The sequence below is a fragment of the Apus apus genome, chromosome 14 (assembly GCF_020740795.1).
Source record: "Apus apus isolate bApuApu2 chromosome 14, bApuApu2.pri.cur, whole genome shotgun sequence".
NCBI lineage: Eukaryota > Metazoa > Chordata > Aves > Apodiformes > Apodidae > Apus > Apus apus.
Genome location: NC_067295.1, coordinates 6592804 through 6611114, shown reverse-complemented (window position 1 = coordinate 6611114; position 18311 = coordinate 6592804). Strand labels below are relative to the sequence as shown.

Below are 18311 nucleotides of genomic sequence, written 5' to 3'. Positions count from 1 at the left end.
GTGCCCTCCTCTCTGCTGGTTTCAAAGGTAGTAATGCAGCACTGGAGGAGAGACACATTCTTTCAGAGAAGTGCTGAATTAGGGCTAGAGAAGTCAACACACCACAAGACTGCTCTTGCTGGAACTTTGAGCTGAGTGGAGAAAATGTACTTGCTTGAATTTGAAAATTAAATCCAAGGTCACTGTCTTGGCATCCTTTCAGCATTTCTTTTCCATGCCTGCATGCCCAGTGCCTTGTTTCTAACTGGGAGCCTCAAAGTCAGCTGGCTTAAACTGTAAGCAGCCAGATGTTCAGAAAAGGTGAAATCCAAATATTTGATTTCTGATGCCATTACATAACCTGTCCAGGAGAAGACAAGCCAATACCCCGCAGCTTACGTGGGCGGCCCAGATGGAGCTTTGCTCATAAGGCAATTCCTGTTATGATTAGCAAAGGCACATCTGGCTGGCCCAGCCATCCCAGCCACAGCCAGCCCTCAGCATGTGTGTCCCAGGCCATTGCAATTAGGGGACAGTCCTCAACATGGTGCACTACAAGGCTGATCTGCCTTCCATGGCAGCCCACGACACAGAGATGCTGCTGGGTTCCCTCACCCCAAGCAAGACAAGTACTCACCACGTGCCTGCTCACCCACCTGGCAGATGAGAAAGCACAGTTACAGATGTGCCCAGCCTCCAGTTTTTCCTCTCTAAGGACAACGTGATCTTCTCACTATGATTTATTCCCCTAGTCTTTATATGCCAGCTGCATATGGTACTAATTTCACACCCATTTTCAGATGATGCAATGAAATTAAATGACACGGCCACAGTCACACAGGGATGGCAACATGAATGCAGACTCTGGGAAGAGTTCCCCCATGTTTTTTCTTTAAATGTGTGTACCATTTTTCATATTGTGTTACCACTGTGTGGCTGTCAGACTTGCCAGACTGACAATACCATCATATGTTAGAAAACCCATAGTTCAATTTAACTTTAATGTCCTTCAGAAGTTAAACTTCCATGGGAAATTATTGTTGGAGAAATATGGCTTGGATGTTTGTGCCAGAAAGCTGTTTCTGCTGCTTTTCTCCACAACTGTGATCCCTGCATATTTTTATTTCTTGAATCATGACTCAGAAAGATTAAATAGAAGTTCAGCTTGGGTTTCAAGAATGCCAATATGCATATTCAGCACCCAGGGCAAGTTTTCCCACTGCTGGCATTAGCCTGCCCCAGTCAAAAGGACAGCCCTCCTGGAGGATCTGCTGGCAGCAACTGGGGTCACTGGCTGCCCTTTGTGTGCTTGGGTCTGATGAGAAAAAAAAATTTCCACAGACCTTTCTATTAAAGGACTTCTGAAGTGATTGCCACTGCTGTGTCTCACACGTCTCCAAGCCCTAGTCTTTTTCGCCTCGCTCTCCTTCTCTGCTTGTTTCTCAGTTGTTCTGGCTGTCAGGTGCTAGTAAGTGAAGAACTAAATTACTTCAGATGGCACCTGCTGAAGGGTACAAACAGGAGCACCTTGGCAGTCTTCACCCAATTCTTGCTGCCACTGCAATGAAGGAGCACATGAGGAAGTGCTGCTGCACCAGCACACAGCCTCTATAAATTTAATGGCAGAAAAGAGGCTACAGGGGCACACAAGCTGTCAATATTCCCCTCTGGGGTAAAGTAATATGGATTTCAGTGCCTTCCAGCATCCTTACCCCTCCTGAACTATTTTGCAGCAATGCCAGTGTCTCCCTTCCGATTTTAAGCCAAAATGCTTGACCATGTACAGAAGGGGGTTCAGCTGGTTTCTCTGAAGTCCTTTATGAGGAAACTAGCTTGAGGCTGGCTGGACTCATGAGATCCATTGGCCATTTCACTCCCATTTTGCCACAGGTTTCTAACACAAGAACAGGTGGGAAATAGAGCAATTAAGCTCTGTGACTTTTGTGCTGCCTCTGTAATGGGCTCACCCTGGAGGGTGCTTGGACATCTGTTGGCAGGCCTCAGCCCTCACCCCAGCACTGCACTGCTGCAGGGGGGGCACATTTGGAGCAGCTGCACAGCAGGACCTTTTGGTCCTAATTCATATGCTGATCTCCACATCAAGTTTTCAAGTAACAGTACATGCCAAGAGGCTGGGAAATGGCATATCCCCCAGTGCATAAAGTAACATTATGGACTTCATTGGCAGTGGTGTTTCATATGATCTTCTGCAGTTCTGTGTAGGTGGCAGATGGGACAAGTCACACCCTGATAGACCTTCATCAAAGACATCCTAGGGAAAGCAGCCTCCTCTCCATCCTCACTCAGCCTTCACCCTACTGTTGTGCACATCCCCAAGTCCTACCCAAACTCAGCACATACTAGTGCTCTGCCCTTTGCCATCTGCAACCCCCCTGCCCACTTCTGCCACTGCTGCTGGTATAAAGCAAAGCATTCAGGTTCTTGACTACCCATAGTGCTATTTCTGTGTTATCTCTAGAGACCAGAGGTAGAAGGCACAGTTTATCTGTAATTATTATTAGAAGGAACCTATAATTATATCTTGTGGGTTAAGGAACAATACAATAAATTAAAAAAAACAAAAAACGGGAAGTATAGAGCAAAGATCCATATTGGACTGTGAGGACCTATACAACTGATACTCAAAGCTGCAAAGCTTTTCTTTTTAAACCCTATGAGTTCCAATGTGCTGTCTTTGAAGTATTTTTGGATTTGCTACTTCTTTACTCTTCATGCAATTTTTACTTTGCTTACTGGCTTCTTTGTTATCTGTGGCACAGAAGCATCAGATACCAGAAACCTCACTGCATCACTCCACCTCTTAACTAAACACAAACAGTTTAATTTTCATTAACCTTAGTACTTGACTTGCCTACCCTCATTTCCATTTGTAGACTGGAATACTAAAGCAGACCTTATGGGTAACAAGCAAAAAAATCTTTGTGGCTTTACAATATACAGAGGTCTGCATTACTCTGAACATGGGCCTTGCAGAACTTAGTCTGGCAAAGTGCTGACCATCAGTGAGCTGAGCAGGACCTCTACTCCCAGTGATGACATCACAACCAAGAGCTTCACCAGTCTTTTAATTCAATCTGTTCAGCCCTCAAATATCAGACTGCCAAGCTGAAGATCCTTGATCAGAGCTTCTGCTGACTTCAGCAAGCAGTTGAGTACAGCCAGGTTTTGCTATCAGTTTAAGCTGAAGGGAACTGATCCAACTGCCTCTTCCCTATCCCATCAAGGCAAAGACCTTCAGGGGCATAATGCTGCCTCAGATATTAGCCCTTTTTCAGAATTTCCTGGTTACATCAGTGCTGAAAGGAGTAACATCCATGCAAAAGGCACTGAGAAGCCCAGTCCCTGTGCCCTGACTAACCTGCCAGAAGGGCACGATCTATATTTGAAGGCAGTTGGAAAGGAGGGAGGTGAATACCTTCACGCAGCAAAACATGAGCTAAGCAGATCTTTGCAGCCACTGTTACAACAAAGTCCTTGTGCTCTACAAACTATTAGCTCCAGTAGAAACAGCAGACCTGCCATTTGTAGAAGGACCCATATTAATATGAATCCCCATATTAGCATTTGTTTGTATGGCAGTTATGTCTAAGGGGTCCCAGCTGAGAGCTGGGCCACACTGGCCCTGCTCTAGCTAGTTTTACTTGAGCTTCTGAAATATTTTACAAGACAACAGCTACTACAGAGACTTGTATCTATTCTGCATGTTTTCATATAAGAAAGGACAGAAATCAGAGCAGACAGCCACGTATAGAACACTAATCTAAAAGATAATAGGAAAAGCTTTGCAAGGAGGGAATTCAATTCACTTTCTAACAAGAAAATGTTCATTTCTCATTGGTGACACCCAAAATGGTCAATGGTTCCTGCAGGCTCAGCTCTGTATACAAAGGTCATGATATTTTGTCAGCAAAGAAAACAACAGTGCTGAGATGGGCTAGTCAATAATTGACTGAGGCTTGTTATTCACCACGATCTCTATCTTGTCACCTTGTCCGTGTCTCAACGTTTCAGTTAAAACCAGTGAATCACTTCCCTGAAAGACTTCATACCTTGAAAAAAAAAAATAATCCCCATCCCTGACAACAACAAAGGCTTCCTCTCCAGTTTTGGCAAAGGTCACTCAGCAGTTAGGTCCATTTACACTGTGACTTCTATCAGCCAAGAAGAACACAGAACAAAGCACACACTAATATTTACTCCTTCAGTTTCAAAAAATTTCCATGGAAACCTTTTTTCTTCTTTTTAAGTTACCTCAATCTTCAAAGAACCAGAGAAGGAAAAAGCCTGCACTTGAAACCACTTTCACTTTGCATGTCTGACATTCATGTTTGCAACCCACCCGACAGTTATAACCTTGACACATTTCTTGGCAACTGCCCAGAGTTTATCTTCCAGCAGAGAAGGTAAGTGAGCAACTGCTTTCACCACTGGATTACAGGCACTGTGAATATATATTACCCCCATCCTTCTTTTAACCTGTATTCCACCTGAGGACACTGCTCTCTTGCTGGAGGCACTGTACAAACACAGAATAAAGGATAGGCCCTGCCTCAAAGTATTCCCCATCTGAAGAGAAAGAGCAGATAAATCAAATCTTATTACTCCAACCTACCTACGGAAATCTGTGTTGTTCTCTCTCAACTAAATGAGAGTGCCAAAGGCAGTTAGGACTGATTTACAAGGGAGTCTATGGCAATTATGCTTCCAGCTCAGGCACCTAAGCTGTCTCAAGAGTTTGAGCCCATCCCTTGGAGGAGCCCAAGACCTGAAAAGAAAGAAGAGCCAGAAAACAAACATGGCCCCAGCACCCTGACACACTCCCACACTTACAGATCATCCTCCCTCACAACAGAGCAGCTGCTTTACCAGGAAGGCTAAACACATCCTCCCACCTTCAACAGCAAATGCAAAATAACCCAATTTAATCGCTAGACTTTACTATTGCAACATATCCACAGAGCAACCCAAAGAAGTGAGACAGTGTGAAAAAACCCCTAGGGAAACATAGACAAATTCAGGACTAGAAGGGTGGAAACCACTGACAAAAAAAAAATAAAATAGTTCTTGCTGTTTTGAAAGAAACCCATCCTGCTGGTGGGAAGGGAGGGAAAAGACCCTTGGCAAGTCCATGGCAGACTCCCCTCATCTTCATCAGGGGAAAGGCCAAGCCAGCCCTGGGCTCACCTTAACTCAAGTTTGAATGGTATAATTCAGATGCAGGTTGGGAAATAAACCACAGGAGAGTAGGACAATAGAGGGGACTAGGAAAAAGAGGAGGTGCAAGGAGGTTCTCACAAGCCTCCCTCTCAGAGGCTTGCTGTGCTTTGTACAGTCACATCACACTGTCCTTACTTATATAAGCAATCATATATCTCTAAGCACCCTGCTCAGTTTAAGGGGTTTTGTGATGCAGTGACTCACCTGCAGCCCCAGTGTTTCAGACCTTCCTATTTAGGATATTTCTACAGTTTGCATTTCTTATGGGGTTAAAGTTCAGAGTAGGAATTACTCTCCAAAGAAGCAAAACCTAAAATATAAGTCTCTCTTCTGTAGTGCCTTTTATTAATCTCTCTCAAAGTGCTCAAGAGTATCCTTATCTGACATGGAAAGCAAAGCAACTTTCCAGCATCACATAGCCAGGGAGCATCCAAGATGGGTAGAGTCCTGGTGTCTCCTGGGGCCACAGTAATTCACAGTTTGTTAGGTTGCACAGCCTAGTTTTAAGACTCTCCAATGAGGGTTTTCTATTAGTATTTTAATTCCTATTTCAGGCTGTGGCATGCTCAAAACATCTTTGTGGTTTGCTTTCTTACTTCCTCAGGTTTTCTTAAAATTATCTGATTGAAAATTTAGCCAGCCCAGAGGAAAAAAGCTCAAGTTAAGAAGTCAGAACATCCATACAAATCAAAATTAGACAGCAACAAAAAAAAGAAATCCCAGAAGAGCTTCTCCAGTATGCAATTAAACTGTCCATGTCTGCATGCATTCATGCTTTTGTATGCACTCAAAAGGGTCTGTGTGTGACTGCAGCATGCAGAAGCTTCCTGTGTGCATGTGGAACTACAGCTTATTTTAGCATCAGGACACAATTTCTCCAGGCATAAATCACATAGCTCCATTGATTTCAATGAATCTGCAAAATGATTTTATGTGTAATTTAGTAAGCCATGTTTTATACACTTTAAAAAGATTCATGCACTATTACCTGAACTCAGAAAGTCCACAAGGAATACAGATTATTTAATCACAATTCTTCTTAAAGGAATCAGTTATTATAGGAAGATGAAATTATGATAACTCAAGTAGTGCATGACTTATATCATGCACATCAAAATAATTTGTTTTGACTTAGCTTAAATAATCATTTTTAGATAAGAACACAACCTCCTAACAGCTTATTTTCAGTATGACATCCTATCACAGTAATTTTTCAGCCCCTCTGTAGTGTAGCTTTATGCAATATGAGTACTCCACTGGAATGGCTAGAACAATTGTGAGCCCTCAACAGGCCAATCCCGTTGCTCCAGCACCAACAATAACAGGTTTTGTTCTTGCATTGCCAGGCAGCTCTTTGTTCCAGCCAACAGAAGAATTGAGCATTGTGGACCAGATCCTCAGCTGATATAATTAGATGGCATTTCATTGAAATCAAGGCCAGCTGATCCCAGTGAGGCACTAACCCTTGATCTGCAGCAAATGAGGAGTAATAAACAGGCAGGGAAAAACCTTCCCTTTCATTGCTTTAATACAATTACGAGTTCTCTGCTTTCAATAGGTTTCTCAAGCAATCCCTCAGTTTTGGGATCATCTAGAACATTGTACTCCAAATTAAATAGGAACAGGTACACCCAAAGCAAATGCTGAAACTGGAAGCTTTGGCTTTCTGCAGTCAGCTGAGGTTGATGATGCATTTCCAGGATGAGCCACCTTTCACCCAGCACTAATGCTTTGACCATACCCACTAGCTCTGCTGGTGACAGGGGATGCCAACCACATGGCCCTCCAGTCAACACTAACAAAACCACTACAGGAAGGAGTGGGCACCCAAACTGCCTGTGTGATTTGGGGGAGGAGATCTGGTCAAGGTTTGTTCAAAAATTATCCCATAGCTTAAAAAAAATCCTGGGCTGGAAGGCAATCAAGACAACACTGGTTTGCCTTTTTTTAAAAGCAAAAAAATAACCCCCACAAAACAGCACATATTAGCATACCACTTCTAGCAGGTATCACTGATCTATCCTGCACCAACACAAAGTCAAGTTTATGGACTTGCCTTCTGTTCAGTATCAAGCATATTCCTTAGCAATAAGGGTGATTTTCACCATGTGGGAGGTTAATATGCAGCACCCCTCAGCCTGCCAGTGTGATCTGTGTTTATAAGGCAAAGCACCAATAAATTGGGTCAGCAGATACATCTTCAGAGGTAGAAGAGAGGGCAGAGAGAGCACCCTAGGCAGCCCACTGCACGGGCCAGGCAAGGCCTGTGATGCCCTCAGGACTTCCAGCCTTACAGAGAGGTTTTCAGAAAGGAAAATCCATTTTTCCATTAGAAGTAACAATAAAAATATTATGCTGATTGAAAATGGGCAATCAGGCCTGACTTACAGTTTTGCCCTGTTGCATCCAAGCTTGGCATCAGAAGGCTGCAAACTGTGATCAGAGAAAATAACAGCTGGGTATGTTTACTCACCTAAAACCATGCTTCATTTATTTACCTGAACACATTATCACATACACTGACCATTGTCACTGCTCAGTGAGGCAAGCAGACAAAAATGGGGAAAATAAACAGCTACATAGATTTCACCAGCAGATAAGCTACTAATTCATGCACAAGACAATTAAGAAATGCCAGCATAGATGACAATAACCACTCCTGAATTCTTGATTGTATTATTCAATAAAAGGAAAGGTAGAACATGCAAAAAAAATGTGCTTATTGTTAATCTGTAATATCAAACTTAAAAGCCTGTTAGAACCAAAGCAATCTTGGCTTGTGATAGTAATAATTCAGGGTGAAATTTCCAATAACATTCAAATGTGTCCAAGAAAACAGACAAAATATTTTAATTCAGTGGTCAAAAAAGAAAATAAAGAGTCTATGTAAGGGACTGGATTTAACTGAAATTATTGAAATGAGCTATATGTGATAACTTATTAATGCCATAATATTCCATTAAGAACTTATTCTTTCCATGCTTACATAATACCAGCAATTAGTGGTAACACTGGTCCAACAGGCAGCAGAGCAGAAATGAAGAGCTGTTGACCTTGTACTGGAATTCCATAGAATTTAGGTAAGCAGAAACATTTACATTTTTCTTACTGAGCCCAAGACATTGGAAAGTAAAATAATAAACAACTAACTTCTGAAACTACCCAAATCAGACATTATTACAAAGCTATACACCCCAGACCCCAGCACAAAGCTCTCCTGCACCAAGCTCACACTTGCCCAGAGCCAGCACTGAGGTCATCCTGGGAAGCTGCACCGGTCTTGGTAGCCCTTAGGTCTGGTCCCTGAGCCTGCCTGCCCTGCTGGCTCCTTATCTTGTACCTGCTGCACAACTCCAGGCTATCCCATCCTGCAACTCAGCTCCTGACTTATCTCACTGGCTTCACGCATCGACAATCTGTGGCTTCCTGACCACAAGCCACCTCAGCCCTCCCAACCCTGCAGATATTGAGGTTCCCATCTCCAGCCTGGCCCAAACACTAGGCTCCCTTCCAGACCCATGGGGCCACCAACAGGAATGCAAACATGAGATCGTCACTTACTCTGTGTTCCCAAACAGATGATTAGAGAGGCAGGAGGAGTCCCTTTACTTACCCTCAGGGTGCATTGGCTCCACAACAAGATCAGGGTTGTATTCTTGAACCTATTCACAGCAGAGATCAATGGGAAAGCAGGGAGGCTAGTATCTTTGTGCTGAGGTGTGCTAGAGATGGAGCCTACACCCGAGATGGAAAAGTTAGACCCATCTTGGTTTCATTCCCCCGCTTTACCAATCAGCAGAGCTTGGAGGCACAGAGGGGCTGTAATTCACCACTGGTGCTGATCATTAACAGACCTTCTCCAGATGAAGAAAGAAAGGCTTGGGAAATGGAGAATTACACCATGTTCTTTAGCCCAAAGCAAAGCCACAAGCCCTCTCTCAGCTCATGTTTGCCAACCAGCCAGTGCATCTTATTTCACAGATGACCACACCAATGGATAAAGGTGTTTGTAGATATTGAAGTTGAGAAACAAAGAATTATCTGATGTTATTTTCCTTAAAAGCTTGCTTTGTTACACTGAATAAGATGACAAAATTAAAATCTGATTCAGGTTACATCACCTGCCCATCCTGGCTGGGAAAGGCTGCAGCCTTAGAGATACCAATCAGGCAATTTAAGGGAAAAAATATACCTGCAGACTGTCAACAGGAACTGAAAACTTCACACTGAAGACAGCCCACATTAACCAGCTTGTAAGATATTTCCCAAGACTTTGAGGAGGCTGGGACCAGAGCCAAGACACATCCTCTTCTCCATGTAATAATGGCACAAGCCCAAGTGACCCACAAGAAGTACAAGGGAGCAGGAGTAAATAGTCTTTCAGAAGACTCAACTCTTCCAAATCCCACCAAAAAAACAAACAAAAAAACCAGGGGGGGAAGGAAAAGAAAAAGAAGGAAGATGTGGGAAGAGATGTAGAGAGTTAAGACAGCTCTCCTTTATTTACACCTCCAGAGAACTTTGGTCCTCAGAAAACTTGTCCATAAAGGTGAGTTACAGGGGGGAATAGGGTACATTATTAGAAACACATGAAAGGCTCAAAGAATGAAAAGCTCAAGGAATAAAGAGGTGGAGATTCAGCTCACAGGCAGACACAATTTAAATGAAACCATACTTAACCAGATAGCTAGTGTGCACCAAAGGTCATTCTGGCAAGAACAACAAAAAAAATATGCAGTTTGAGGGAGTTGTTTCTGCATGATATTGCTATTTCACCTTTTGAAAACCATGTAACTAATTAGATTTACTTCCTTATGTCCCAAAGCTAACCACAGCTTCATTACATAACTCTCACATGGGGAGTTGTGACACATTTGACACAATGTTCTGTTACTGCAAAGTAATAGATATGTTCTTTAAGTTAAAGTTGTTTGAATACATTTTCAACTTTCCCTTGATCGTGCCTGCTCAGGCTCACCCCTCACCTGATATCATAGCCTTCAGCTTCAGCAGGTCAAACACTAAGGAAAAAAACAAAACAACCCTGGAGCTACAACCTGTAACCTACAAACCCCACTGTGCCACATTAAAGTAGATCATGTGTCATATTCTATCTTTACATGAAGTGGTACAAGCAACTTACCCAAAATGCCTCAAACAAACTCACAGCAAAGGGAACACAACTGATATAGAGGAACCAGTGTACACTGCACTCACCTATCCCAGAGCACCAGCTCAAACTGCTCTCCTCTAGCTTCTACCTGCCTCCTTTTGTCTCCCTGGGCTTGATTAATAATCCAGCTCAGCTGACTTCCCTAAGAGACAGCACCAGAAGCTGGGCAGGAGAAAGGCTGCAGCCACAGGCAGACAAAAAACCCCCAAACTAAAGAGATGGCCTTCCACACACAATTCCTGCTGCCCCCCAATCACATACCATATCCCTTTCCACCAGTAGTGGCTTCCCAAGCTGAACCCAAACTGCAAGGCCCTTTCTGATGTATCTAAAATGCCAACATGTTAAATTAGATTAATTAAGTTGAACTTTAGGTCACTGTATGAAGAGATAGTTAACTTATAAGCAGAACCATGCAGACCTGCTATTGAGCAGTGGTAGAGGCAATGGCACATGAGGAACCAGTGCTACTGTCCTCACAGCCAGCTAATCAGATGACCTTTGACTGAGCTGACCTTGGTGAAAAAGTGGAAAAAGATGGAAAACCTTGCTTCTGGCTCCATAGCAAAACATTTTGCTACAGTTTAAGTACACTTGCACTTGAAAGCTCCAGGGTGACATGATGTCTTCCATGGGAATCAAAGTGCTGCATCTACAGTGAGCTGTATGTCTGAAACCTGGAACCAAGAGGTCTCCCTAGGACAGCAAGTCTTATTCCTCCATAAAAGTAGAGAGCACTCCAGAGGATCATGGCCCTGTCAGCTCTTTTTTTTTTTTTTTTTTTTTACAGTCTGAAAAGTAGTGACTTGTCCAAAACATGGTGACACTATAACAGTGCCTGGATGTGTTTCAGGGCAGTGCAGAGCATAATGCTCTGCAGAAGCTCCCAGTAAGAAAACAATACTGGAAGGAGCATGGGGGCAAAAATACTTTTTTTGGAAAAGAAACACATTAATGTTGCTTAACCCAGGGAAAAATGGGCCAGCAGTATTAGTGTTAAGATGATTCTATGGAAAGGTGGTAGCCAGACACTCATTAACTTTCCCAATTCCTATTCCTGCACTACTTGACAACTGCTTGAGCCCTGCTAAGGCGTATCAAGTGCAGGGGAGCCTTCTCTCAAAGATAAAATCAGCAGCCCAGAGCATCCCTGCCTGATCACCTGAAGACTGCTGGAGTGGCTTGTCCCTTCCTTCAGACTGCCCTCAACCTTCGACAATTATCAACAGCACATTTTTGGGCTCCAGAGGCTGCCCCGGCCCCGGGACCACCGGCTCCATCAGCCATCAGGCCACCCAGCCACGGAGCCGCCTGCGCAGCGAGGGCAGCAGCGGGGCGAGCAGATTACCCCGCAGCACCCTCACGGATTATCACAGCCCACAGGATCTCGGATTAAAAATAAAGGCTGCTCCTCGGGAGGAAGCGGAGCACGCAGCTTTCTGTGCTGACCTTGCTCCAGCGAGGGGCTGGCTGCCGGGGGGAGCAGGCGGCCGGCGGTGACAGAGCAGAACCGCTGCTCCCAGCCTGGGCTCACGGCCCCTGCTCACACTCCTCAGCTCTGTTCCTGCAGATCCCCTTCTCCGCTGCCACTTTATTATGATTTTCTTTTTTCTTTTTTTTTTTAAATATATTTTCTTTTGCAAACCTTTGTGGAACAGACGCCCTCTCCTTGCCCCAGATGGAGCTGCAGTAGAACGAAAAGGGGAGTGGGAAGGAGGGAGGAGAGGAAAAAAAAAACCAAAACGCTTTTGGTTGAGGTTTTCCTGTTACTATCACTGTAGCGTTTATTTAGCCAATCTCCTAACTATGACGTGAGGAAGGCAGGAATCATGGCTCGCTCATAATATTTAACACACCCACTGAAAGCTGGAGCTGCAGAGCTACTAGTCCAACCAGTCTCCAGAATTCAGCATAGCTGAAAGAGGTTTTCACTCTGCACCTGCCAAAGATCTCTCCCCCCTCCTCCCTTCTCTCCCCCCTTCTCTCTTCCTTTCTCTCTCTCTCTTTAAGGCAGATCTGTAAGACCCAGCAGAGATCAAAGACAGGACCTCTTTGCTAAAAAGAACCTCTACTGATTTATATTACTTTCTTTCTTCTAATCCTCCCCCCCCCTTTTCCCCCCTCTGTGCCATATTTAACCTTTATGTTGCAGTTGTGCCATCAGACAGTTTTGCAGCCAAAAAAAACCAACCTAAACCAAAGCAAAAGCCCAGCTCGGATACAGCAGCCACCCAGACTCGATCTCAGTTGAACATACTAATCTCTCTCAAGCACCGGACGCGATGGATGAAGAAACTGGAACAGCTCTAAGAAAATTATTTTCCAGCCAATGTTCTTAAACAGTCCGAGAGAAGAGAGGGAGCGAGAGCGAGCGGGAAGCGCTTCTGCTGCATCACCGGTCAGATTCAAAGGAAGGGAGTCAGCGTTTCCAGCACAGCCAAATATTATGGATGATTTTTTTTCTTCTGTCGCCTTTCCGTACAGGTTTTCTTAATATTATTCTTCCTTCCCCTCCTCCCTATCTTTTTTATTATTATTATTACATTTTTTTCTTTAATCAGAGCTAGTGTCAGACGCCGGTTTCTCTCCCAGAACCAGCTTTCCCTGTTTGTTGTGCTCGCTGTAATAAAAACAGAGAGAAACCGTGAACAGATGGCTTTATATGTTGCAACGCCACTGGCTTTGTTTTCTGATTGATTTTAAAGGCTCGGTCCGGCGCTTCTTTTTATATATATATATATATATATATTTTTATTTTTTTTTTCCTCTTTCTATTTTTTCCCTCCCCCTTCTAAGTTCTTGATGGTACTGAGAAATGAGGACCTATTGTTTTTAGCCTGTTTATTTCTCGGCGTCTATGGAGATAACTTTATTGACTTGATCGCTCGCTTCCCGATCCGAACGGAGAAAGCCAAAGCCCCGGGGGGGGGCTGGGAGACCCACGCCCGCCCGGGTTTTTTTCCACGAAAGCTCTCCCGACCGACCCCGCCGCCTCCCCTCCCTCCCCCTCCCCCGGTAATTTATTAGTCGCCCCGGCCATGAAAATGCTCCTGGTCCGCAAGTTCCGGGTGCTGATCCTCATGGTGTTCCTCGTCGCCTGCACCATGCACATCATGATCGACCTGCTGCCGCGGCTGGAGCGGCGGGGAACCGAGGGCCGCCCCGGCTGCTCCTGCCCGCCGCCCGCCGCCGCGCCGCCCCGCGCCGCCCCGCGCTGGCCCAGCAAGCACACGCTGCGGATCCTGCAGGACTTCAGCGCCGAGCCAGGCTCCAACCTCTCCTCCCAGTCTAGGGAAGCGGCGGAAAGGGCGGCGGGAGGCGGCGGTGCCGGCGTTGCGGGGGGGGCGGCGTTGCGGACGCGGAGGCTGATCGCCCCGGGGGCTCCGCGCCCGCCGCCCCCCGCCGCCGCCGCCGCCCCGCTGGCCGCCCTCTTCCAGCACCCGCTCTACCGCCCCGCCCTGCCCCCGCTCGCCGACGGCGACCTCCTCTTCAATGTCAACAGTGACATCAGGTTCAACCCCCGGGCGGCCGAGCAGCCCGAATGGTGAGTACCGGGGAGGAGGGGGGGGGGGGTTGGTCCCAAGCGTGCGCCGTGCCCCGGGGAACGGGGGAGGCGGGGGGTGCTGGGCTCGGTGTGGAAACGTGGCACGGCTCTTCCCCCGGTCGCTGCCTTTGATCATGTAGGTTTTGAGCCAGGCGTTGACGGGAATTGATGCAAGGGCTTGGGCTGGGGTGGGCAGAGGGTTAAACAGAGCAAATCGGTGTCACCGCGAAAAAAAAAAAAGATAAATCGTACACAAGCTTGACCGGTTGTGTGCCTTCAAAAAAATGTGGTGAAATGCAGAATAACCACAGGAGCAGGAGAAGACTGGAGTACTGAGGCCAAAGGGTTCATATGCCCCAGTATATCCCATCTCCATCTGTAGCCAGAGGCAGATGCTACCGGAAAAACTGCAAGAAAGGGGGGAGCACAGAGGGAGCCTCCCTCTGAAGTACCTTCCTGGTCCCCCACTTGGAGGTGCAGGGGCTAAGCAGTGAGAGCAGGCAGTAATACATTAACTTTTCTCAAAAGCAAGGCCTGATATCACAAAGGCATTTAGCCTGGCAGTTATTTCTGCCTTCAGGATCTGATCTGTCTTACATTTTTCATCCTCAATTAATTCCCGGTGTCCTAGCACCTCTGCTGCTCTGCAGCCTTCAAAGGAGCAAGTTGCCTCAGTGAATCGTATGCCCTGTTGGCTTGTAAGAAGTGCTGAGAAATCTCAATGACTGAAAAATCAAACGGCTTGTCTAATACAACAGCACCCTCTTCCAAGCACACTGACATTGTAATGTTTAAACAGCTGCATTCTACCGTGCAAAAGCTCTGTCAAGCCACAGAGCAGCCAGCATGACCTAAACCTTTAGAAAGAGAGGAGAAATATTCCTGATTTCCACCCCATCAGCATGTGAATTGTCCGGGCCCCTTCCACCTAATAATCAAAACTGACTGTGAAGTGAAATGACCTGTAAAAGTTCTGGCATCTCAGAAAAAGAAACAGAATTAAAAAAAGAAAAAGGGTCACAAATGTGTGAACATCTGGAGGTGACTAAAAGCACAGAGGACTTCTGGATTGCAGGTCTGTGATCATATCACCAGTAGGTGAAGAGTGAAATTATCATTGATATCCACAATGCAGCTGCCTGTTGTAAAAAAATTCCTCCCTGGCTGCAGCCAAAGTTCACAGAACTAACATGAAATCGAAGACTTAAAAGTAATTTTAAACAATTCTTTTTTTGTAACTGTATCTTACTGCTGGGGAGGGGGCAAAACCACCCAAATTTGTTATTTAGCCACCAGTTCAGAGCCATCCAGTTTCTTCTCATTCTCTCTGAAGAAGAGAGAGGGGAGCATTGGGTACAACAGGTCAAGTTACTGCTGCACTCTCCATTTCCAGACCCAGATCCCTCTTAAATAAAAGTTCAGGATGATGCTGTCATTTGGGCCAAACTTGTAAAAGATGTGTGCAACATAACACAACCTAAACACAATGTGAAACTTGCAGGTCTGTCTTCCTGCTATATAAGGGCCTCTGCTAAGGCTCAGTGATGTTACTCTGAATTTTGCTCTTGACTTCCATGGGCTTTAAATAAGGCATGAGGAGTGGACGTGACAATCCATCTCCCTTTGGCCCCAGGTAGGAGCAGACTCCTGGTGTGCAGCCAGCACAGGGACAAACCTGGGACTTCTCCCACCTCTATAGTGCTTTGCCTTCCCAAGTTGTCACCTTTTGAAGCCCTGTTTCTTGATGCCTGTTACAAACCATAACGTTATTTCTTTCTCCTCATTTTTGGGTTTTTGTTTTGTTGTTCTTTTTTTTTTTTTTGGTGGTAGGCAAAATGAAGATCATGAAGAATTTTTGCCAACTGGAGAAACCTCCATAGACTCCTACCCAAACTGGTTAAAATTCCACATTGGCATTAATCGGTACGAGTTGTATTCCAGACATAATCCTGCAATTGAGGCTTTACTGCAAGACCTGGTCTCCCAAAAGATAACCAGTGTTGGTATGTTCAGATACATATCTTTTTTTTAATGATTATTTGCTCATTGTTCAGGATCTCATTGCTGTTTGAATATTAATATTTTGCATGGCTCTTCTCTCTGGCGTGCCTGACTTCTGCCCTCATTGCTTCCTGACTTCTGCCCTCATTTTCCCTGTTAAACATAGAGATATTGCCAGCTCTGTATTACCTGAATAATTGAAAAGTCTGCCAGCAAGGCAAACCCCATTCATTTCAGAGATCTTTTGTCATGATGAAAGAGCTTGAAAATACATAAGATAATAACATTAAAAAAAAAAAAAAAAAAAAGAGATGGCCAAAAGCAGACAGCATCTTGCACAAGCTAGATCCGTAGTATTAGCTGGTTATTATTTAAAAGGCTTTGTCTGGCAGTGCTCGTGTTCCCGAGGAAGGAGAGATGCAGCAGCCCTGCAGCGATGGCTGCGGGAGCACCGGGCGCCGCGGGGCTCTGCGGAGCTGCCGCTTCCCCGGGCACCGCGCTGGGAGGTCCGGGCAAGGCGACCTGCCGCTGGGCAGAGTGCAGCTCTGTTTGTTCTGCTTGTAAATCCACCACGGGGATATGCCTTTGGCTCTGGTTAAACAAGGTGGCACAGTTCGGGGCTTTTCTCCCAGGGCTGTTAAATGACAAGATGTGTCTCCTTGAATTCAGCCGTGTAGCTGCTCAGGGGGAAACAAGCAACACGCAACCCCAAAATAAAGCCCTGGGATACTAAACAAATGCACATCCTGTGGTTTCCAGAGGTAGGGAGTTGCAGCACAGCCAGTGGTTTCCATCGGCTGCGCAGAAAATGAAGTTGCTTGTGCTGACCATGAAGTTGCAAAGTCCATTTCAGAGGGATGAAGCAGCAGGAGCTGTGTGAAAGTGCTGATGGTGTGTTGGCACCGCGGGGTGAGGTCAGCAGGTCTTTAACCCTGCAAGGCAAAAATTCCCCTGGCTTCAGCAGGAAATGGGCTGTGCGAGAATAGCACGAGCAGCCCTAAGTTTACATTTTCCATCGTGTGAATCACAGCGGGTGCTGAGCAGGAATAAGGGAGATCCTCGGTCATCAGGAGTGGGCTGATGTAGCAGGACCGCATGGAGTAGGTGTGCAACACAGGATGCCACGGGAAAGCTTCGCCTCAGTGAATGGAGCTGCCCTCTGGCTGTACTTGGCACAGGGCTCTGCTGAGCTCTGCTGGGGCAGGGGGTGGGAGAAAGCAGCTTGTGGTACCCAGGTGCTATCCCCTGTGTTGGATTCAAGGGTCCAGTGGACACCTAGCTCATGAAGGAGGACAAACACAAGGCTCATTTGTTAACCTCCAATGGATTTTCTGTCCCCAAACCTCTGGTTTAACCAAACCTTGGATTAACCAAGGAGCTCAGATTTATTTGGACTCCATGTATTTTCCCTTCTCTAGCTCTCTCCACAATACTAAGCAATTTCTGGAATATTAGTGATGCATGTGAAAGGGGGACTGAGCCAGCACTTCATAACCCATGTTAATGTTGCTTTTTGAGCACATCCATCAGGGAGGAAAAGATGGAGGCAGTGCCCTGCCCTTCCCCCCCTGCAGAGAGCAGCAGTGCCCCAGGTAGTGGCCAGGCTGGTCCTAGCTCTGTGCAGAGGTGATGCTCAACAAAACCATCTTCTAGCTCATCTGTTGAGGTTTACACAAAAGGCATCGGCCATAGCCGTGTTTTGTACTGCTTGGCTGTGAAGTGTATCAATCTCTGTTTACCTCTTCAACACTTCAGAGCTCAGCGGGGTTGTCTCTGCAGGAGGAGAGCAGTGTTTGCAGCACACTTGGCAACATTCGAGCCATGAAGTCTGTCACTTCTGGGGAGGGGTAGGATGGTTAAAGTTGATGTAGGGATGTAGAAGCTGGTGGGAGAAACAGGGAGGTAGGAACAAAACATAATAGTTTAGTACGCCCTCTTCACTTGATTTCTTGGGCTTGATCTTTACTTGTGCTTCTGGGCATGTTGCTTAACATGCCCAGCTATGCTTCAGTTAACCTGGCAGCAAGACAGTTATCATAAAAAAAGATAAGTGAAATCCTGACCCCAGTGACGTAAGTGGATGTTGTGCCATTTACTTCCCTGGGGCCATGAGGCTTCCATTAATTATGACTTTGATAGAGCTTTCAGATCGAGGGAGGAAAGGGCCACGGGACTGCAGAGGAAGATTTATTATCGTTATTAGCAATTTCCTATGGGATTGTCTCTCTGTTAATGTTTGAACACAGCTCTTCAGAGCAGGGTGGGGCCTCGTGTGTCCCCAACAAAAACAGAGAGCCATGGTTTCTATCAATGATCCCGTATCATTTCCATAAACTAAAACATGAGGTACAGCTGGTGTTGGTGAAGGTCTCTGTG

At 45.7% G+C, this 18311-nt stretch overlaps 1 protein-coding gene across 2 annotated transcripts in view; it reads left to right on the top strand.

The window, feature by feature from the left end:
• Positions 1-12230: 12230 nt before the first annotated feature.
• The window catches only part of FAM20C (FAM20C golgi associated secretory pathway kinase), a 60717-nt gene continuing 54636 nt past the window's right edge, over positions 12231-18311 (top strand). Inside the window, exons 1-2 of one of the 2 annotated variants that reach the window (XM_051632347.1) lie at positions 12231-13934; positions 15765-15937. In XM_051632347.1, coding sequence (XP_051488307.1) covers positions 13429-13934; positions 15765-15937 — 679 coding nt within the window. In that variant the 5' untranslated portion in view covers positions 12231-13428. The remainder of the gene's footprint in view (positions 13935-15764; positions 15938-18311) is intronic. The other variant, XM_051632346.1, reaches the window with a different exon arrangement.